The 23880-nt window shown below is 39.7% G+C and overlaps 2 protein-coding genes across 2 annotated transcripts in view; one reads left to right on the top strand and one right to left on the bottom strand.

Moving 5' to 3' along the window:
* Positions 1-3604: 3604 nt before the first annotated feature.
* LOC125226344 (E3 ubiquitin-protein ligase NRDP1) lies at positions 3605-13376 on the bottom strand. Its single transcript, XM_048130304.1, has 7 exons — positions 13147-13376; positions 12916-13058; positions 12165-12247; positions 7930-8135; positions 6273-6428; positions 5581-5711; positions 3605-4533 (listed from the first exon to the last, which is right to left on the bottom strand). The coding sequence occupies exons 1-7, from the start codon at positions 13234-13236 to the stop codon at positions 4395-4397; spliced, it is 948 nt and encodes a 315-aa protein (XP_047986261.1). The 5' UTR covers positions 13237-13376; the 3' UTR covers positions 3605-4394.
* A 2448-nt stretch (positions 13377-15824) lies between these two features.
* The window catches only part of LOC125226714 (cyclin-G-associated kinase), a 40071-nt gene continuing 32015 nt past the window's right edge, over positions 15825-23880 (top strand). The window contains exons 1-5 of the mRNA XM_048130793.1: positions 15825-16067; positions 17387-17791; positions 19347-19444; positions 21664-21889; positions 23078-23233. Coding sequence (XP_047986750.1) covers positions 15935-16067; positions 17387-17791; positions 19347-19444; positions 21664-21889; positions 23078-23233 — 1018 coding nt within the window. The 5' untranslated portion in view covers positions 15825-15934. The remainder of the gene's footprint in view (positions 16068-17386; positions 17792-19346; positions 19445-21663; positions 21890-23077; positions 23234-23880) is intronic.

The following is a 23880-nucleotide window of genomic DNA, read 5'->3' as shown; positions in this document are numbered from 1 at the left end:
ATGTTTGTTCCACGATAACTCCGTCGTTACTGGACCGATTTTGAATTATTTTTTTTATTGAATGTATATGCATACAGATTGGTCCCATTTTTCTCAGACCCCAGTTCTGATGATGGGATCCTGGAGAAATCGAGGGAACTCCTCAAATCTGAAAGGCACACGTAGGTTGATTTTTGTGTTTTTTAAGGAACAACATGCATTTACGTACGGAACACTGACATTTGGTGCAATGGAACTGCTGATGATGGTCAGAACGGAACTCCTCAAATCTGAACGGCACGCTTATAGTGATTTTGGTATTTTTATAAGATCAGCATGCACTTACGTCGAGAACAGTGACATTTGGTGCAGTGAAACTGCTGATGATGGGCAGAACCGAAGTCCTCAAATCTGAACGGCACACTTATAGTGACTATGGTATTTTTATAAGAACAGCATGCACTTACGTCCAGAACAGTGACATTTGGTGCAGTGGAACTGCTGATGAAGATCAGAACGGAACTCCTTAAATCTGAACGGCACACTTATAGTGACATTTAAGTTCAGAACAGTGACATTTATTTAGTTATGTGTGTTAAGAATTTTGAGTTTTCAAGTCAAATTTTGTCAAGCTTCGATTTATTATAATCGGATTCATGAGGGATTGAGGAAACTCCTCAAACGTTAACGATATGCGTATATTTATTTGTGTTGCCATCAAATAATTAAAGCATTAAAAGCAGTTTTAAAAAATACCTACACATTTCTACATAATCCAATATTCGCAAGTAGCTTTCACCAGAACCCCAAAGGCGGCGGTTTTTTTTTTTCTTAAAAATTATCTTTATACTAAACTGCACTGCCATCCCATACATCAGAACAACAGGGGGTTTACAGTTTAGGTTGAGAGAAAGGGACACAGCTATAGCAGTTACATAGCTCCGTCCCTCTCTCTCAACCTAAACTGAACGGTTTTAGCACGTCATGGTAACCCCCCCAGATCCCTCCTGACAATAGTCATACTGTATTTCTGGTCAGGCTTTAATTTATTATTATATAGTACTTTACCGCACAAGCGCTCGAAGTACTACTTTACATGCCTATGTCGGAGCTACAATGGGCCATATGTACTGTAAAATATTGTACACGTGCGAATATGTAATTCGCAACTGGTGTTGATTTAAATCCCTTCGGTTTTAATTTATCGCCACTTTACGAATTTTCTACTTTTCACACTTGTAGCGTGTAAATTTGTAGAGTAGTTAGAGAAACTGTCGACGAAAAGTTTAAGAATCTTAGTTTGGCCTCTCATGCTCGCACCATAGAACGCGTATAGCGGTTTCTTGCTCAAAAATTGAGGTCATGAAGTACGAAGGTGTTACCAATGTGTCAATTCAGAACTTCGTTTCGATTTTCAGAACTTACGTAGTACACAAACAGTGGACCATTTCATAGTGTAGCTACTAGCCACTTAGTGTAAACAGGGGCGGCTCACTCCGCGATCCTTTCACCGCGCTACAAGTACATGCCGGCGGCCGCGAGTTCGCGGCCCATTCACTGGCGACGACCTTCGCGCGGCGCAATAGAATTCAATGTCGTCTGCACGCGTGCGGTCCGTTTGTAAATGTAGGTAAGAATTTAGAATGGCGGCGTTTTGTGAACATCAAAGGAGTGAGCCTTCTGTACTTGTACTATTATATATTCTGTGGTGTAAGGCTGAGTGGACGCTTGGTCGGTTTGGCTTGCGCGGGCGGGGTGGCCCTTGTGCACACTATACAGAGTAGACTCGGGACGATTGTATGAGCTTCAATAGGGAACTTGACAGTAGTTAAAATAAAATATTGTATACCATGCACGAAATAAAGCATCAGATAATTATAAAAAAAACCGGACAAGAACGCTCTTGGGCCACGCTCAGCGTAGGGTTCCGTAGTTTTCCGTATTTTTCTCAAAAACTACTGAACCTATCAAGTTCGAAACAATTTTCCTAGAAAGTCTTTATAAAGTTCCACTTTTTGTGATTTTTTTCATATTTTTTAAACATATGGTTCAAAAGTTAGAGGGGGGGGCACACTTTTTTTTCCTTTAGGAGCGATTATTTCCGAAAATATTAATATTATCAAAAACTATTTTAGGAAACCCTTATTCATTTTTAAAGACCTATCCAACAATATATCACACGTTGGGGTTGGAATGAAAAAAAAATCAGTCCCACTTTACGTGTAGGGAGGTACCCTAAAAAAACATTTTTTTCCACTTTTTATTTTGCCACTTTGTCGGCGTGATTGATATACATATTGGTACCAAATTTCAGCTATCTAGTGCTAACGGTCACTGAGATTATCCGCGGACGGACGGACAGACAGACATGGCGAAAATATAAGGGTTCCCAGTTGACTACGGAACCCTAAAAACATGTACAGAAGTTATTTTTAAATCGAATTTCTATTTAATAAGCCAGGTAGAAATATATAAAGTAACTGAATTGACCGTTACATCACTCTATTCGATTTCATATGAATTCCATATTAGCAAGTCGTTCAAAGGACCATGGGCAGAAATGTCCCCATCCACCAACAGAAATGAAACATGTCTCATTTAATAGATCTTAGCAACCTGATGATTTTTTACTATGACGATGATCGCCATATGTATGGGGTTTTCTTGAAAAACCGTGTTTTGTTTATTACATATTTTTTTTTGCTCATTTCATTGAAAGAAACTTTTGTTTTTTGCGTCGATTATACTAGTCGATTGATAAACAAGCATGCGGGGAATCTGCGTGATGGTAAACAGTCACCATTGCAGCCTATAGACGGATGTAACAACTCATGGTTATCACGTACGCGTTACCGACCATGTGACGTAAAGATCTTATGCCACAATACCCAGTAATTGCACTGCCATGTCTCACCCTTCAAACCGGAACACCGCCGCAATATGTAAAAACAAAACACGGTTTTCCAAGAAAACCCCATACATAGGGCGATTCTCGTCATACTAAAAAATCATCAGTTTGCCAAGATCTTATTAAATGAGACATGTTTCATTTCTGTTGGTGGGTGGGGACAGTGCCCATACAAATTTGCCCATGGTCCTTTGTTTTGACAGTTCTTAAAAAGAAGCTGATTTGACTAGGAGGCAAGTAGCCTATTATTTGACACGCACGCCCCGCCCCGCTGCGCGCCCAATATGAGCGTGCACTCAGCCCTTACACAGAACTAATTCATGGCCGCTGTACACATATGGCCAACGGTTCCACCAACCCCCTTGGCCAAACGTGTAGAGGGCTACTTGGCCGTATGTTGGCAGTTGGCGCTAGCGCTGGCCGGCCAACCGACTCGTGTCGGTTTTTTGTCCACACATCAAAGGATCTTGGCGCCAATAGCCAACTGCGTTCACACGTTGGCGCCTCATTCAGTTTGTCGTCAGCCGTCAGATAGGACAGTTAGTGAAAGATTTACGAAAATAATAAGTTTATCTATACCAATAATAGTGTTGATTTTAGGAAATACATTATCCTTGCAAATTTTTAATGTTTTGCCTAAAAAAGATAAATGTGCTTATCAGAATATTCAAAAAAATGTTAATATTTCAGATAATTTAATTTTATCATGATATTATTATTTATTAATTAAATTTTGCTGACAACATGAATGACCTAAATTATCTATTTTCCATTCTACGTCCATCTTGTATGAAGCCAATGCCAAGTGATTGGTTCACCAATGTGTAAACAGAGACTTTTAGTTTGGGCAAGGGGTTCCACCAAGGGTTGGTCCAACCGTTTGCCCTATGTGTACAGCGGCCATTATACGCACCGTCAGCACGTAATTCCACTGCGCTGACAAGATGCCGTCAAGATGCTAATGCGGGGTGGCCCTTATTCCACATTCACAATAAAACTGAGTACATACGTCGATATTAGTCCACGTGGACTTGTTACTCCATGCCGTGCGCGATGATCATGACCAAGCCGAGCTCGCACTACAGGATCAGTACGGCTTGTTTGCCAACTTATAGCTACCCCACACTAGCGTCTTCCGAGCTCCAGCGTCTAGTAAATCGACGCAACTGCATAATAACGCCCTTCTTCACACTGGTACGTCGCACACAAAGCCTGGTAGGTGGGGCGGCCCTTAGCGTATTCGAAATTCGAAAATAAAAGTGTTATGTTACTCTATGCCGTGCGCGAAGATCATGACGAGGCCAGGTTCAGTCATCACATGGTCGTCGAAGCGAGTTTTGTCGCAGACACGCGCAGTAGACAGTTTCCTAATTGGCACTTAAGACCTACACCACACGCGTCCCAACTCCCGAGTATCGGCGCGCCGCGACGATATTTCCTACAGCTAGGAGATACTAGTGTGAGGTGGCCTTTAGCGTTTTCGAAATTGGAAAATAAAAGTGCTATGTTACTCTATGCCGTGCGCGAAGATCATGACGAGGCCGGGTTCAGTCATCATGTGGTCGTCGACGTGAGTGTTGTCGCACTGAAGCACTAAGACCGCTTGCTTGCCGGGTACGCGCTTGCACACGTATTTCTCGTATAATCTGAAACGATTAATATATTGAGTATTTTATAGCAAGTTCTCTGGTTGTGTTATCTCTGATTCAGAGACGAACACGTTGCGACTTTAGTAACTTCAAACTGCAGCCTGGGAACAGTAGAAATGGAATCTTTTTTTTTTATCATAGCAACACTTACTGTTCTCATGTTCTCATACAGTTCTCATACAGAAGTGATTAATTAGTTGCTACATGCAAAATTTTTACCCTTTTTGTCCGGCTGTACGGTAACTTCCATCTATTCATTATTTTTGACTAGGATTTGGCATAGGCACTAGTTTTACGAAAGCGACTGCCTTCTATCTGACCTTCCAACCCGAAGGGTAAACTAGACCTTATTGGAATTAGACCGGTTTCCTCACGAAGTTTTCCTTCACCGAAAAGCGACTGGCAAATATCAAATGACATTTCGCACATAAGTTCCGAAAAACTCATTGGTGCGAGCCGGGGGTCGACCCCGCGACCTCCGGAACGAAAGTCGCACGTACAGTCAATTGGAACAGGCCACTGTAGAACTGTGTCACAGTGACGGTATAAATCAGGTTGTAAGAAATCTCTTACTGCTTGTCATTTTGACATGGTGGTAGTGACCTAGGGATCCAATTGGTTGACTGTACTTACCGCTATGGTACCATATATAAGGTTGAAATTACCATACCTTCTATTCATATTCACAGAATAAACAATTGCTTCTAGGTCTCTAGATGTTCATCATCAGTTCATAATAACAAGGTTTTACCTCTGTTCAACCAGGCAGGCAAGCATGGTCGCGCGATAAATGATAAAACATCAGGCCGTCCCTATCGCACTATTTGTAAGTGCGTTAGGGACGGCCTGATGATTTATAATTTATCGCGCGATCTCGATAAATGATAAAACATCAGGCCGTCCCTATCGCACTATTTGTAAGTGCGTTAGGGACGGCCTGATGATTTATAATTTATCGCGCGACCATGCTTATACGCCAGGTCTGTTTAAAATCAGGTGAATCGAAGACAAAAAAGCGAATCTAGTGTTGAAATTACAGTTTACCTTCTATTATTCTGTCGTGTTTCGAGTGAGGACAGGCCGGGCGGCCAGCGGCGCTCGTGGCAGTTCTCCATGAGCTCGTCGATGATGTGCGGCGGACACCCCGACTCTGACAGGCTTCGCTTTATCATCATCTGAAAATTACAACCAATAATTATCATTCCGGTATAGTGGTACACTGTGTGCCGTGTAAAATTAAAAGTGAAGATACTAGAGACTAACGCTATGCACATTCACAAGTTGTTCTAAGTTTGAGTTTGTTGCATGACACGCGTCTCGGTCAAACTTAGGAACGACACGCGAAACGGTTTCAAGCTGTCGCGCCTTTGTCCAAGCCAAGGGTGTATTGCATCAATCACAGTTGACGGACGGATGAAAAACCCCATACATAAATAATAGGATATTAGCGCTTACTAAATTCGGTGTCAGACGCTTTCGTGCAACCGATCTTAAGACGCAAACGAGAAGACGAGTAAGTGCGTTGTCAGCTTGTGGGAATACGCTCTTTTCTTGAAGGTCGTGTCGGTTCGGAAAGCACGTATTGCTCTGTACATAAGACAAGTGTCCGGCGTGGGCGTGGAGATCATGCCGCGTGACGCGCGCGCGGGCCAGCGAGTTGGCCCAGCGCAGCACTTGTGCAGCTCTACACGAGATGTGTTCGACAGCGCGTGAGACATGCTGTATACACTAGTCACCTGCAGCACGTCGTCCGGCGTGGAGATCATGCCGCCCCAGCGCGTGACGCGCGCGCGGGCCAGCGAGTTGGCCCAGCGCAGCACCTCTTCTTGCTCCATCTGGTCCGCGAGCACACGCATCGCGGGGTTCGACACGCGCATCGCACGCATGAACTCCTGGGAGAAACAAACTGTATTAAGCCACAACGTTTTAAAAGATACAAAAGAACATAATAGTACATTATGATACAAGTGTGCTAGGTAGGCATAAGAGAGCCGATGCACACATTCTTAAACTCCTTAGTGCGTTTTCACATTATCCGATCCGATACCGGATGTAGGACCGATATCCGATACATTACAGGCGCCATCTTGAATTTTTCCATTGAAATCCTTCTGACATCCGATATCCGATCGGATAATGTGAAAACGGACCTCGGGTGGCGTATAGCGACATACCACGCGACTGTGGACGCCCTCTGCCCCACCTAGGGGACATATGACATTAAGTCAAGTAAATCATAGCGACATCTACCCGTAAGAAAAGTATTCGTGGTTTTTATAAGTAGGTCGCAGGTTAGAGTCCTGTCAGAGGTGTGATTTAGCATTTTATCTTTAATTAGAAATATCAAGTATTTTCTGTTAAAACAGCGTATTCTATCTACACATATACCTTCAGCAGCGCGAATTCTCTCTTATGCTCATTGATGACCAGCCTCTGCTCAGCTAGTTACTGCTGGAAGTGTCAGCTTGCCCTGCTTCGTGGCGATGAGTGCTCACAGCTGTGGTCCTGTAGCTAGTCCACTAACCTTCAGCAGCGCGAGTTCCCTCTTATGCTCATTGATGACCAGCCTCTGCTCAGCTAGCTCCTGCTGGAAGTGTCAGCTTGCCCTGCTGCGTGGCGATGAGTGCTCACAGCTGTGGTCCTGTAGCTATGACTAACCTTCAGCAGCGCGAGTTCCCTCTTATGCTCATTGATGACCAGCCTCTGCTCAGCTAGCATTGATGACCAGCCTCTGCTCAGCTAGTTCCTGCTGGAAGTCGGTCAGCTTGACCTGCTGGGTGGCGATGAGTGCTCACAGCTGTGGTCCTGTGTAGCTAGTCCACTAACCTTCAGCAGCGCGAGTTCTCCCTGCTGGGTGGCGATGAGTGCTCGCATTGATGACCAGCCTCTGCTGCTCATTGATGACTAGTCTCCTGCTGGAAGTCGTCAGCTTGCCCTGCTGCGTGGCGATGAGTGCTCACAGCTGTGGTCCTGTAGCTAGTCCACTAACCTTCAGCAGCGCGCTGGAGTTCCCTGCTGCGTGGCGATGCTCATTGATGACCAGCCTCTGCTCAGCTAGCTCCTGCTGGAAGTCGGTGAGCTTGCCCTGCTGGGTGGCGATGAGTGCTCGCAGCTGTGATCGTGTAGCTACGACTAACCTTCAGCAGCGCGAGTTTCCTCTTCTGCTCATTGATGACCAGCCTCTGTTCCGTCAGCTCCTGCTGGAAGTCGGTCAGCTTGCCCTGCTGGGTGGCGATGAGTGCTCACAGCTATGGTCCTGTAGCTAGTCCACTAACCAGCAGCGCGTTCTCATTGATGACCAGCCTCTGAGCTAGTTCCTGCTGGAACTGTCAGCTTGCCCTGCTGCGTGGCGATGAGTGCTCACAGCTGTGGTCCTGTAGCTAGTCCACTAACCTTCAGCAGCGCGAGTTCCCTCTTATGCTCATTGATGACCAGCCTCTGCTCAGCTAGTTCCTGCTGGAAGTCGGTCAGCTTGCCCTGCTGAGTGGCGATGAGTGCGCGCAGCTCCCGCACGCAGTTGTGATCTTGCAGCTCGTCCTTGGGTATCACGAGGCCGCAGCCGGCCTCGCATGGCATTGGTCGCTTAGGGTTGTATTCACCTGGAAAGGTTCAAGGTCACAGGATTATCAATCGTTTTACAATGGCCTAGGGGCCCAAAAAATCTAGCAATCATGTTACAGATGTAGTGCGAAGCTTTACCTTCGTATTTTTCCGGAAACGTTCGTATTTCTCATGCTAGATCAGACAACGTCAGTACGTCTTGTACTGCGACTGACTGAAATAGCATGACACGTTCGTACATTTCGAAAAGGTTTTCACTACATCTGTAAGGAAGGAGGCCCCCTTAAATTATAAATGGCATACCACAAGCCAAATAATAAAAAATAAAAATAAAATATTTATGTAATAAAATATGTGGGCTAAGCGTAAGCTTGCATGAATCTAGTAATAGTGCAAAAATTACCAGAATGCCTCCTATACGATGAATGATCATGAAAAAATGTAGATATAATGGAATACTGACGGTATACAAATGTAGATAAAATAGCAATGACGTTCTAATAATTGTATGCTGACGACATGTCATTGTCGAGTAATAAACACCTACACCTTCCTACCACATTTGCCTCAATATTAACCAAGGGCATGCTTAAATGGCTGTAATAATTAACAGGATTAATTAATAAGTGTTATCTGCTGCCAAAATCTATTTTAAACGAATTACTACTGTAACGTCACACTTCAAAATTATTTGTATGTATGTATGTATGTACTACTGTAACGTAAATTATTGCTCTAATGGGATATATCATTATATCATTAACAAGTTCATACATAATTCAAGACTAATTATAGGTACATACATATCATACATTTACATATAGATAACCTAGATTGAGTTGATTGGCCAAAAAGTGTGTCCACATGAGAGGGTAAAGTTGAGGCTGGTGTCCCTCTCGCACTTATTACCACTCTCAAAATCATTTGAATGACGTCATCACTGTCATAATTTGGGGATACCAGTCAATATTCAAAGTTACTACCAAATCTACTAATATCCAATTGAAGATTTTTTTTAATTATGCAAACCTTTGGTTTAATGGCTTCAGAATAATGACTTACCTCTATCTAATACAAAAATTAAGAAGTTTATAAACTTAGTTATCATACATACGTAAAAATACTACTACTCTAGTAATCTCTTTACCACTGGTCACACGTGCGAGAGGGACACCAGCCCCAACTTTGACCCTCTCATGTGGACACGCTTTTGCTAGTCTGACACGAACGCCTTTCTGACCCGGTGATAAGGTTCAATTTAGTATGGCAAAAAGTGTGAGCTCAGTCTTAAAGGTCTATGATACATATATCCATACAACGCATGTATCCCATAAAGGGGTAGGCAGAGAACATAAAACTACTCGCGTTTCAGTACACCACAACATAACCTATATCCCACAGTCGACTTTTACGACAACCACGGGAAGAAAGGGGTGGTGAAATTCTTAAAACGATACAGGACGGGTCAATTCTCCATACAAACGCTCTCGACTATTTCCTCCCTGGTTTTTGAAGAAAGAACAATTATTTTTTCAACACAGATTATTTTTATTTTTATCTGTGTCCGACCGTATTGATTTTTTTGATATTCTTATTTTTAAAGACGCGAGAGTCCATCAAAAATTTCCAAAAACGGCCTTATTGATTATGGCGCAAAAAAAGGTGTAGTATTCAAAACTGTAACAATTAGCCAAAAAAAACTAAACATTCCGACACAGATTATTTCATTGTTTTTCAGATTCTCAAATTTCATTACGATTGCTTAAGTTTTGAAGGAGGAAACAGTCAAGAGCGGAACCTCGATTTTAAAGATTTTTTCGCAATATCTTTTAACTGACTTGATCTGAATGGACAATTTTTTTTCGATAAATCTAGTTAATAACAATAGTATATTTAACTAAAATTTCCAAATTGAGAGGTAGCATCTTTCCATTTTAGCATTTTCGCTCCTGTAGCATCTTAACTCGTCATCACATGGGCACAAATTGGTGGGTAATTAAAGTATAGGTGTCACATAAAAATCAATTATTGATATAATTCTAAATACCTACTTCACACCCTATTGGAGTATTTTTTATACTATAACATAAATAATGGAAATTGTGTTCACTTAACATAGTAAAATTGTGTTTTTCAACTTCATACAAAAAAAAGTATTTATCATCTGAATGATAATCAAACTTATAGCAAGAGTAAAATGTGAATCAATAACCAACTGTCCCAAAAATAACCTTTTCAGTACAGATGGTCGTTTTTTTACGCACTAGTTCGAGAAGTAGTTCATTATATGCCAGGTCGAAACTTCGGAGGCTGATCTGTACTGAAAAACGTCGTACGATTGCGAAAAGGAAATTTTGTGTCGATTTAAAACACTCCCTTCGGTCGTTTTTAATTTATCGCCACTTTTCGAACTTCCTTTTTTACACTTGTATCGTAATGTACTATTCCTTTTCCAATTATGTGACAAAATACAAATTGTGAAATTGTATAGCTTGTTGCACAATATTACATTACTCTAAATTTGTATCAACATTACCTAACACTATTAAAACTTACTCACTAGATATTATCTCTTAGTGTTTATACTCAAGAATAATACCAAGTATTGTTATATTCTCAAAAACAAGAAACAAAATGGAAATCAATGAACGATTTTTCAAATTGTAACTTAACATTAGTGTAATGAAGACGACAAAAAATAACACATATTATATAGTCTAAGAACAAATTAAATTATTTTCATAGAAAATATTTTATGTTGTATTCTTTAAGTAGTCACACTACTATTATACTATTAATTTGAAATAAACATCATACACAAAAAAAGGGACCAAGACCTCCAAGTGACCATAACCATGTTGTTACCGGTAAATGGAGGACGCTGGTTCAATTCCCACTCTCGACACTTGGAGGCCTTGGTCATTTTTTTTTTTCATATGACATTTATTCACAGAACACCCCACTAGAAGCCAAATGCAAGCGATATTGTTCGAGACGCAAATCACCAATCCTTGCGGGGTGAGGCGGGCGCGCACGGTGCTGCCATTGGTCGTTTCAAATAATGGCGCGCCTTTATGATTAGCAGTAGGGATGGGAATGGGACATGTCTATTATAGACAATGGTACCGGTACCAGTACTGTGGTGAATTTGTTTTGCAACAAATTATAATATTATAATTAAATTATAATAAGGAAGGTCAAAGGAAAAAAATTGGAAGGTCAGATGGCAGTCGCTTTCATAAAACTAGTGCCTACGCCAAATCTTGGTAGTAGCTTCCAAAGCGGACCCCAGGCTCCCATGAGCCGTGGCGAATGCCGATGCCGGGATAACGCAAGGAGGATGATAATTGTGATAGCATCTCAATAAAAATCATTCTAGTAACTAATAACTAAACTGTGCATTTTTACTTACGTTTACTAAGTTAAATAACCAACTAAATATTCTAAACTAATCAATTAACTAAATACCACTACAGACTCTACAGATTCTAGATAATTATTCACTATTACAAATCTGCTTTCTTTTATATTTCATAAAATAGTAGGCACATGGTACGAACGGCAGTACGAAGTTCCCGCAACAGACATAAACTAACATGGCCCCATGCCTAGTCGTTTACGTGAAAGGGATAGCATATCACATTGTTAACTCGGTAAAGAGGGATGGACGCGCCTCGGCGTCAGCACAACCATATTGACCAGTATAAATGAACTCCGCGGACAATAAACAATATTCAACAAAATAATTAATTTGACTTAACTGTGGAATGTTGTTCCATCTTTTTTACATGTAGAAGTGTTAGAAGACTTGCCACACCACTTTATGCTGTAAGAGACCATTGTTTGCAACCAAAATTGATTATTTAAGATTTTTTCCCGAGCGGACACGGACACTGTTAACGGGTCGTATACTTGGGCGCTACTGATCGGTGTCGCACGCGTTCAAACTTTTATAAACCTGATTTGTCGTATGCTTGGTGACCGCGAGTCGCCCTGTAAGGGCCATCTTGTTGTATTGATCTGTGCATTTATTACAAGTTTAAGACATAAGATGACATAATACTTACATTCAACTAAGTGGGAAGCCAGGGAGTCCAGCTTTAGCACTGAGTTGCAACCATGAGGAGCGTTGTCACAACTTGTGCACAACCTGATGAAAAAAAGTTAATAGGCACCTTTAAATTTGAATGAGATTTAAGTCTTTATAAGGTGTAGGAAACATATTTTCCACCTATGGTTATGCCGTTCTACCTATTTTTAAACATTTATTTTTATCTGCCGCCTACCTGTGATTTTTCTCACTCAATGGTTTCATTGAAAGACCAATGCTGGAAGTGACCAGTAATATGGTGAGGTAAGGCTATTTTGTGTCACTTTATTCTTTTATGTCAGTTTTAAATATTGTATATTGCCTATGTGCTTACAAATAATAATAATCATATTCCAACTTATCTCACAGTGATACGTTTCTATTTTCCATAATGCCAATAATGACATGCTTAATTGCTTATGCCTTATAAAGGGTTAAATCACCTTTTTACCAAGTCATATGTAAACAAAACAGTAACAGTAGTAAATAAAAAACAACAGTCAAGTTTACACAAAAAATAGTAAATTATTTTTGACCATTTCAGTAGATATTTTTATTTTAAATAATAAAAAAAGATTACTGTTCTGAAATGCTTAGTAAAGTAGTAGATATCACAATTTGCTGTGTTATATGTTACAAGTAAACGAGTCTGTAGGTGGTAAGTACTAGCAACAGTCCAAGAATGGCACAGGTAAGGTCAGTCATGTAATAAGTTACGAAATACTCACCTGGACAGCAGGTTACGTAGTATCCGTGGAACTGGTCGAAGCTGGCTCGCGGTGACGGCCTGGCGGTCCACCGGGCACGTCGGCTGGCGGCTGATCCACTCAGTTATACAGGCGCGACAAAACGCGTGCTCGCAGGCTGGTGCCTACACCAAACAAGCACAACGTACATGTACGACTTGTCAACAAAGGCAATAATATTATGACAGCGTTCTCATAAAAATACTATCCCACCTGCAAAGGATCTTCCAAAACCCCCGAGCAAATAGGACAAATCAGCTCCTCGTCAACGTCACCTTGAAACCTTTTTATTTCAAACCCCATTCTAAGAATGCTCAAAAGATTCAGCACACATCGGCCCGAATTTATTGATTATACGGATCTGGAACTAAAACGTAACACTGCAAATCAAGTCAATAGCAACAAACAACAAAACTAGAACATCAACCTTTCAATAACTTTTCTCTTTTTCATTTGATTGGTATCGTTTTGTTCGATTCGATTGTCAAACTATTTGATTACATTTGATGTAAAGTACAAAAATATTAGGAATAATCAACTTTCTCACAAAGACTTAACGTATAATATTACATGACATTTTTACGACTATGACAAGGAAAATAATGAAGTCAAAAATACTATGTATTCCATAGACACAAACTTCAGATGGAGAAGGTCTACTGCAAAAATCTAAATTTATCTGTTTTCGTCTGTTTCGCTCAATATCAAACTTATGAAGAGGCTAACCCACGGCTAACCACACTGTTATAATTGATCATAAATGAAAAATAGAGTAATAAAGAAGTAGACAAATAAATTCCGTTTCTGTGGATAGTAGATTTATAGATCCGAAAGTGTAATATAGGCTTTATGAGACAGATAATAAAAATTAAAAATAAATTGTCTATGGAGTATATGTTGCCAGGAGAAAAGTATAAAATCTCGGCAGTTTTATGTATTTTGTCACTAAGATAAATATGTATTAAGTAATTAATACTTACACGTTTCGTTCTTAGTAGACAGTAAAGTTTTTTGTGTAGAATACTCAAACTCATACTCATTTATTTATAATATTGTTACATTCCTAATGAACACAAGTTAAATTATAATCTATTGAAAATATTTCAACTTGTGCTGTCTTAAAGTAGTCACACTACTATGTATATAAATTAAAACCGAAATAAATCATCCCCTATATATCATTCCCTATCCAATCGTGTTGTAGCGGCTTGGAACAGTTTACCGGATAGTGTTGTTACTGCTCCCTCAGTGAATGTGTTTAAAAACAGACTAGACAAGTGGCTTTTAAATAATAAGATAGTGACATGACTTTGCTAACTATAAATCATGAGACACTGTGTGACATAGGCTCATCAGCTGAATAGCTGCTCGCCTATAATTGAATAATAATAATAATAATAAAGAAGGCGGTGATTTTGGACACAGCGCGGATAGTCTCTGGCCCTAACCACCGGCAGCTTGGGCCCTGCCCCGCTGCTGGCGGCACCCTAGGTTAGGTTTTTTATAATGTGTTTATATATTTTGTATTGTTTTGTATGTGGTTTTGTATTTTACTTTTATAATCATATTATAACAAACCTAGCCTAAGAATCAAAATGAATAAAGAGAATAATAATAATAAATTACATATATGAAAGAAAAAGTGACCAAGTCCTCTGGTGCCTGAGGCTGGAATGATGATGGATTCTAGCCTCAGGCACCAGAGGACTTGGTCACTTTTTCTTTCATATATGTAATTTATTTCGGTTTTAATATTGTTACATGTTACACGTCACAATTGATTTAGGTACATAATTATTATATGGTACCTATATTAAAATGTCTTCCCATCATGGAACAATGGTATTCCGGACCTTTAGGAGGCATGCGTGGGGCCGAAGCCAATGCGTAGAGGCCCTTTTGACACTTTAATGAAATGTAAGGGGTACACCGAGGCAGCACCCGCCAGGGTGTAAGGACTATTTGAGAGTAAATGGAATCTAAAATGAACCGGGCTATTGGATGAAAGTGATGGATTAAATACTGGTCTATGGGATAAAACATCGGATGCCTGCCTAATAAAACGATATCCAATTTTACTTCCGGTAGACGGTGACTCGTCCCCACAAGATGGGCCCCCACAAAAAGCGACATCCAAGATGGCTCAAGGGCGTCGAGAGGTGTACACCGCTTTCTGCCCAGTGGCTGTCAAGAGTGTCAAGCCACTGTAACAACTCGTGTCTTATGCAAATTTTCACTTCCACCCCTGGGGCATGTAGCCATAACGACTTCACTCTGGACGGCCAGCCAAGGCAAGCCAGAGGTAGAGAGTCCTGTCCCACCCACCCGCCTGACGGGTAACAGAACTCCCCAGGAGCACTCGGGTACGTGGGGTCACTGTTTCCCAACAGCTCGCCACAAGCTGCCCAACGTTAACTGATTGCACTGGTAAAACCATTATTATTAATAAAATTAATGATGAAGGTATTCAGTCGTCGCTAATAAAATCAGTTCGGAAAGAGAAGTGTAAAGTACATTCTGTGACTCTTTTCTTTCTCCACAAACTCTATAATACACCTTACACGTTTTCGGGAAGTCGGGAATCTAATGTTTTTGAAGTGATAAAGCTAGGAAAATATTACGCGGACGTCCGCCGTCGCGCGACCGCGGACGCGGATCTAGACAATGAATATACAATTAACCGTGCAAACTGTCGGTCGTCGGTCGTGGACGTGGCCTTGAGTGCACGGACGTCCGATCGAAATCTGGCTCGCTGGATGTTTTGGTCAGCCGAAGCCACGTCCCGAAGACCTACCTGAAGTTCCTAACTTAAGAAATAATATTTTGTAAGAAAATGTAAGTCCTGGCAACATTGCAACTTCTGCCAGTGCCAACAAAACCAATCTGCCAATTTCGTCAAATTGGTTCTGCCATTGTAAAATGGACCCATGTAGAGGGTGCTGATTAAAGATTCTATTTATTCTTTATTTCACCTAATAAAACTTTACACTAATAAGTAAAAATGAGCGTTTTTAAGTCGGCCATGGGCTACTTTAGCTCCAGTGGTGCTAATGGTGGAAGTGACAATGATTTCGTGGGTCAATTTGTTGAAATTGGGAATATGAAACTGAGAGTCAAAAAAGTGATTGCGGAAGGTAAGTTATTCAATCTTTTGTATACAAGTCATGATGATGATATGTAGGCTTGAATATATAAAACTTTCTACATAATAACAAGCCTCCAAATCGTCATAGTCGCGTAAAACGTCACCGCGCAGTGGGGGCGGATGGGCTTTGTCTGGCCTTTTTTTATTGTTCAATTAATATCTTTATATTTACAGTAATTGTGCTAATGTCCTCGTTAGGTCACTATAAAAAAAGCTACGGCTTTCGTAATCATCCAAGTTGATGGTGTAAAAATCACAATATAATTTTGGCCTTCTTGTATAGTGTAATAGCCATAAGTATAACAACAATTAAATATCTAGTCAATGTGGTACATATATTTTCAACATAATCTACTGTTGTACCTTTGAATGTGTGATAGTAGTAACATTGACTTTGGTTTATATGTTAGAAAGATAAGCACTGATAATTTGATAAATTCTCTGCAGCTAGAGTTAAAATTATCATTATCTTTAGATCTACAATTTATTTCCACAATGAAAAACATAATTCTTTAAATTTCTTTTAAACCTTAAAAGTTAATGATAGTAAAGATGTGTACAATATGTCTTTAACTATAATCCTATGTGATTGTAAAGTATTGAAATGTTGTCTAATAGACAACATTATAATGAATTTCAAAGCGATGACTATGAGCTTGAAGAAAACTTATTGCCTCAAAATTATCATTATCTGTTCAAGTGGTAGACCATTGGTTCCAGATCAATTATATGAGTTATATAAAATTCATCCCACTGTGTTGCCAGTAATCTACAAATGATCTTAACTCCTCGAGTGTCAGACTAATTTTTGAGTTGTTGGAATTTTAGTTTTATTCTAATTAATCAAATTTCAAATTTGCCGGGAGTTGGCCGGCCGACACTACAAAGGTTAATGTGTTATCCATCAAAATCGTTTTATGTATAGTCCATAATCCTTAGCTACTATGTAATGAAGGTGAGTTTTGAAGCATATGCACAAAAGCCCACCAGATGGTAAGCAGTAGCTATATTCTATGGACGCCTCTAACTCCAGAAGTGTTATCGGAATATTGCCAAAAACCGCAAAGAGCAGAGAGCTCCATTGCTGGAGTATATGTGGGAGGAATTTTCTCTTAAACTGCACAGTAGGCAACATACATTATAGTACGAGAAGTATGAGTATAGTCAGCTGCAGAGAAATTGGACATCAATAAATTTATACACAATGCTGTTCTAATGAAAATATTGTATTTCATTTATTTAGTAGCAAATAATTTTGTTGTATTACACTATTTATTCCTATATTTCCTTAATACATTTTTATTGCAGGTGGTTTTGCGTTTGTGTTTGTCGCCCAAGACGTGTCATCAGGCACCGAATATGCTCTAAAGAGACTCATGGCGGCTGATGAGCAGGCAAACAAAAATATAATCCAAGAAATTAGTATATTAAAAAAGTTATCGGGTCACCCCAATGTTATTAAATATATAGCTGCTTCATTTATTGATAAGTCAAAGACCTTGCATGGAATGGGAGAGTACTTGTTGTTGACGGACCTGTGCAGCGGGGGCAGCTTGATGGAGGCCCTTCAGAACCGAGGGCAGGCGTTCCCGCTGCCGACTATCCTCAGGGTATTCTACCAGACGTGTAAGGCAGTGCAACATATGCATGCACAGGTTCCGCCAATAGCCCATCGTGATCTCAAGCTAGAAAATTTCTTAATATCTAATGAAGGTAATAACAATATTTTTATCTATTTTCCTTGTATATTTGCCCGTGTGGGTGCCTGGTTTAGAATTTCACCATCCCCTTTCTTCCCGTGGGTGTCGTAGAAGCCGACTGTGGGATATGGGTTAAAATTGTGGCACAGGCGAGAGGCTGGCAACCTGTCACTGCAATGTCACAATTTTAGTTTTCTTTTAACCTCTTTTTGCCAAGAGTGGCGCTGAAACTTGAGTAGTTCATGTGCTCTGCCTACCCCTTTATGGGATGCAGGCGTGATTGTATGTATGTATGTATATTTACACATAGTAGCCAAATCCAATTCTTAGAGAGTTATTGAAAACATCAATTTTATTTTTAATTAATAATCGTGTAATATGCAACGCACATGGCGATTTGTTTAATTCCCTGTGACGCGCGTCACGCACGTATGTGATTTCCGTGAGACAATGCCTTTTAACTGTTGTAACAAACATCATGTTGCAGTAAAAATCGCTAATTCATGTTATGTATATATAAACTTACTAGCTTTTGCCCGCGGCTTTGCTCGCGTTTGCTTCGAAAATTGCGGTGCTCCATACAAACTTCTATTCCCCATTTTAGGGAAGTGGAGGGTTAGAAGGAGACAAAAAATAACTTATGTCACTCTCCATCCCGTCAACTATCTTCGGGTTCGAATCCTGGTAAGGGCATTTATTTGTGCGATGAGCACAGATATTTGTTCCTGAGTCATGGATGTTTTCTATGTATATAAGTTTGTATATTATATATATCGTTGTCTGAATACCCACAACACAAGCCTTGTAAAGGACTCGGTGAATCTGTGTAAGAACATCCTATAATATTTATTTATTTTATTTCTCTCCGCTTAAAAAATCATGTCAATTCGTCATTCCGTTTTGCCGTGAAAGACGGACGCACACACTTTCCCATTTATAATATATAAGTATGGATGTAGCTTCTAAAAAATCAGCAATTAATTCTGCTTTTGTGTTATTGTCAAGAATGTTTTTTTATTTGCATAAAAGTATTTAGAAACTACACGTATTGACGCCAAGTGACGTGTTTACCTCATCTGACCTTACCTACGTTAATAGATTACGCTTAAGGGGCTGACAACACCCAACTGAGCAAAATTGATGTTACTTGCGCAGTTTTTTAAGACAAACTAATAGTTTTAGTAAGGCAAGTAAATTATATGTCATTATTCATTATATTTCAACGAACATAGCGTACTCGATACACGATTTAACAAAATTGGCGATAGAAAAAAAAACAAAGATTGGTCTCGAGTTCGTCAACTTTAACGTCCTTCCGTTCAAAATTCACTGAGGAGACGTTTTTTAATTGAAAATGAAAATGAAAATGAAAATGAAATATTTATTTTTCAAGTAGGCATATTACAATGCGCATATGAACGTCAAATAAGCTAAGCGTCAAATTACATTCAGGCGGCGTGGCGGAGACGTGGCGCGCGCCGCAACTCCGCCGCAACTCATGACTCTTGAGTGTGGATGGTCCCTTGAACTTTTTGCATGTCAATGTGTTTCACTCTCATTTTTTTTAGGTACAATGAAACTCTGTGATTTCGGTTCTGCAACTACTGATGTGTATTCGCCTAATCCTTCCTGGAGTGCTAATCAAAGGAATATGTTAGAAGAAAACGTAAGTTTTTTTCTTTGCTTTCAAACAACTGAACTGTTCGGATAAACACAGATGTAGCTGGCACTGACATGGTGCAGTATATTTTGTGTTATTTGGATTGGCAACCTTTCAACTTTTCGTTTATACTATTACTACCTATACCATGATTTATCTGCAAGGATTTTTTTATGATTTAGGAAGCAAAAGAAGCACAGAATTGTCTACTCTAGATTTAATTGATATTTTACGGTACCCTCAACACCTTATTATTGTGTGTTGCCCTTCTATAAAATGGGAGTACCTACGCTCTTTTAGAAGTTACGTTATTCTTCATCAGTCTCCTGGGGTGCGCTTTGACAACTTATCCCAAGATCATTGCACCATAATCGTTCCCGCCGTTTAGGCACGAAGAAGAAAAACATAAAGTTTTGCATCGAATAATATTATGTTCAAAATATTACGCAAACTTCTATTCTTTGTCCACCGTTTAGGCTAACTTTGATCAAGTGACAAAACAATGGGTTAAAATAGAAAACTATTATATACTTTCCATTTCCTGCTTGCAATGTGCCAACCGGAAGTCAATATTGTTAATTGTTAACAAGTGGCGCTGCAAACAGGCTAGCTCTAACTAGAGTGATGTTGGCTTGCTAATTGTCTATCTAATGACCCTTTAACAAACTGGCTCGACTGTTTTGTTTAATTTTCTAATCGTTGTGCTCGGCCTATACTATACCTACATATTATACATGTGCATGGTGCGTATTTCATGCACATGGAAATCGTAGCATTTTTCACTTTTTCCCGGTTCTTTTTTTATCCCCTTATTCATAAACGCACTCTAAAGTTATCAAGCTGATAAAGTTCGTTTGTCACTTTCCGACGTATTGGTGTGATAGAAAAGGACAAATGAACTTTATCGGCTTGATAACTTTAGAGTACGTTTATGAATGAGGGGGTAACTGCTAACTACATATTTAAATAGTTGGGTGAGTTGGGTCCACACTGACCGCACAACTTCGCGCGCAAAAGGTCCGTGCCCATGCGCGCACGTGTGCCTCGCTCGCCCGAGCAAATTTGCTCGGCAAGATGGCGGCCTTCGATCAGCTGTTCAAAATAGTTTCAATACAACCATCTACTCTCATATGCTTTCTCTTCCTCGAATGCAATAGGATAGTGCATAAAATGGAGAAGATTAAAAGCCTAATCAGCACTGACCATTACATTAGTAATTTCAGATTTGTATGCTGCTGGGCTGCTGGGCACGTCTTTAGTATTTATAGACGTACTAAACCATTAGGTACTTGTTATTAGACTTATATGCCCGGGATATAGACCGTGATTAGTTGATTACCTTTTTGATTCGACAAAAATCAAAAAGGTAATCACGGTCTATATCCCGGTCAATATAAGTCTAATGAAAATAACCGTGAATCATTCAAAACTCTCATTACTTGTTAGATAATGCAATGCGAACACGACACGTTGATAATTGATATCGTCGCGATATTGATATCCATTACGACCGCATGCACGTAATATGCGTTTTCTAAAACGATATCGGAAGTATTACTACTGTTACGTATTCATTTTACCGAGTGCCATAAATGTTATAGATGATATCTACATTGTCGAAAATATGCACGAACAATTTTGCATGCTTGAGGTTTATTTAATCATTGTTAGGAATATTTAAAATGAATGTAGATTTTGAAGCTGCCCCTTTTTGGATATAACCATCATAAAATACCTTTGAGTCGTCTAGAACTCTCATCATTTTCTTATCGATCATACCTTCATTTCTGTAGACCGCGTTGTATCAATGAATTAAATATATATATAAGTTTATAATTTCTCCATACAATTTCTCAGCTCACTGTATGTAACAATATTTGCTTCACATCACATTTTCAGATCTCTTGAGAACCTTACCTACTCGCAACGTGGAACTGAATTTTAAGTTCCTATTTATTTTCTGAACCGTTTACCTCCTGCTTACATGATACATGATAGTATTTATATACTGCATTAATCGCAAACAAATATAAGGTTGCCTTATGGTAGACAGTCACTGTAGCCTAAGGATGTCTGGAACTCACATGCGCGTTGCCGATCCCTTTGGACCGCATCCATCTATCTGTATCTTGATTGGAAGAATTCTAATAGGGCTGCTCCAAATCCGAACGAGACAAAATTTCACCAAACCCTACAAAATAAAACTAATAACATTTCCTTTTCAGCTGGCCCAGTTCACGACGCCCATGTACAGAGCCCCAGAAATGTTAGACACCTGGGACAACCGGAAAATAGACCATGCGGTAGACGTATGGGCGCTGGGTTGTATTCTGTACACCCTCTGCTACATGCAACACCCTTTCGAAGACTCTGCCAAGTTGGCTATATTGAATGGGAACTACAACCTTAACCCTAACGATCAGCGATACAAATGTTTACATGAAATCATAAGTGAGTATGAGTATTTTTACATACTTGGAGTTTTTTTACAAGCTTTTATTCAACTTGCCTTGTTAGTATGTTGTTAGTGTGTGCCAAAACGTAGAAGCTAAATTTGACCCATTTCCCGGTTTCCCATTGAGCTGAAATTTTGCACGCATATGTAAATCACGTGACAATGCAATATTATGGTATCATGGAGCTGATCTGATGATGGAGCAGAATTGTGGTCATAGGAACTCTGTCATGAGACGTCGTACCCCATCGTGTTTAGAAACGATCGAGCCATCGAGTTTGGGTTTTTAGAAACGTCTTGGAGAGCAATTATAGATGACTGTTAAGAAAGGTACAGTCGGCGATAAAAGCTTGTGCCAACGAACTAATGAAATTCTTGCAAAAAACTTATTTAAATGTATCATTAGAAGCTACATATGGAAATGTACTTATAACTGTTTTGATTTACCTATATATAGGTATACAAAAGTATTTCCCACTTATTCGAAATGTACCTAGTTATTTCAAGGACTTTTTGTGGCTATGGATATCTATAAGGAAAATTAGGCAAGATATTAAATATTTCGACCTAATTCCAAAGTTGATAAGCTTGTCCAATAAAATTTCTTATACATTTTGAATGACACTTTGAAAAGCCAGCCGATTGGGGTCCAATCAGTCAGTTATTTGAGCATTGCTTCGATCCCAACGAAAAATTTGCCTTTTAATTGTTGTCATGTTTGAACTGAAATAGATAGCAAACAAAGAGAATTTTTGATCAAATCCACTATGCCTAAGCCGGGAAAAAAAATGATGACGTGATTATTGACTTAGGGCCAGTTGCATCAATAACATTAAAGACACATCAACGTCACGCAGCAGAAGTCTATGGAAATTCCCATACAAAGAATCTAGCTCACGCTTTGGTGCAACCGACCCTAAGTAAAATCTTGACACCCTATAGTGTTTATTTTTAAATTAAAGGAAAAATGGAAAATTTCACACTTCCGGGTCTTGCCGGGGCCAAGGCCAGAGGTCGCAGGTTCAAGTCCACAGGTGTCCACCTCCGGCAGGTGTGAATTTTTCCATTTTTCCTTTAATTTAAAAATATGTAATATCGCTCGCAGACGTTTCTGCATGATAAAAAACAAACCCTATAGCGTGGTTTGTGGCAGCTCGTGAGAGTGGTATGTTTGTTTGTCGTAGACGGATGCCTGACGGTGATCCCCGAGCAGCGGCTGACCATCAGCGGGGTGCTGGAGCGGCTGGCGGCGGTGGCGGAGTCCAACAATATCAATCTCAAGCAACCACTCAAATTTGAGCGTAAAAAAGTTGAACAATCTGTGGCCACTAGCTCGCCAGGTAATAAAAAGTCAAGTAAATATTACACTACCATTTCCTAAGCGCCCCGCGGCACCCTGTGATACCGACGCCTCCCTCTTGATTTGCGATCGCGGCCCTTAGTTCGACATGTTATGGTTCATTATTATGTTATGTTGCATTCCAAATTAACCAGTCTCGAGCTAAACATGGTCAAGTATTTTTTGACTTTTTACACTCAAATTTTTATAATTTTGTTTCATATTTATTTTGAATTGATTTCCGTAGAGGTTATTTTTATTGAAATGAAATGTGAGTCCTTTACATTCCATTGTTGATATCGCCAAAAATTGAGCTTCACCAAAGGTAAGGTTGAGTGAAATGTTCTCTGAAGGAATTAAGGTAGTATAGCATTTATTTGACTTTATAATTTATTTAGATACAGTCATTATGATAATTTATTCGAACTTCTTTATTTATTTATTGCTTGGATTCCTATAGAAGTGCAAGGACAGCGTTCAGTTAGTTAGGCTTGGTATGGCGGCGCGGCCGCGGCCGGGAGCGGCCTGAGCTCCCAGTGCAATATCATGACGCTGTTACATGTACAGTCAAACATGACAAGCTTTAATATTTAAGTCTGAAAACTTTGACGAAAACTAAAAGATTGATTATGATTATTTTATCTTCAA

This window comes from Leguminivora glycinivorella, chromosome 5 (genome assembly GCF_023078275.1).
Source record: "Leguminivora glycinivorella isolate SPB_JAAS2020 chromosome 5, LegGlyc_1.1, whole genome shotgun sequence".
Classification (NCBI taxonomy): Eukaryota; Metazoa; Arthropoda; class Insecta; order Lepidoptera; family Tortricidae; genus Leguminivora; species Leguminivora glycinivorella.
This window is presented reverse-complemented; position numbering and strand designations above follow the sequence as displayed.

Bases quoted from the DNA above. Each gene is read 5' to 3' on its own strand.
- LOC125226344 (XM_048130304.1), bottom strand. From the start codon at position 13,236: ATGGGGTTTGAAATAAAAAGGTTTCAAGGTGACGTTGACGAGGAGCTG. The intron at 8,136-12,164 runs GTAAGTATTATG...GAACCTTTCCAG, and splicing joins GGCTTCCCACTTAGTTGAAT to GTGAATACAACCCTAAGCGA. The intron at 4,534-5,580 runs GTAAACTGTAAT...TAATCGTTTCAG, and splicing joins ACACGACAGAATAATAGAAG to ATTATACGAGAAATACGTGT.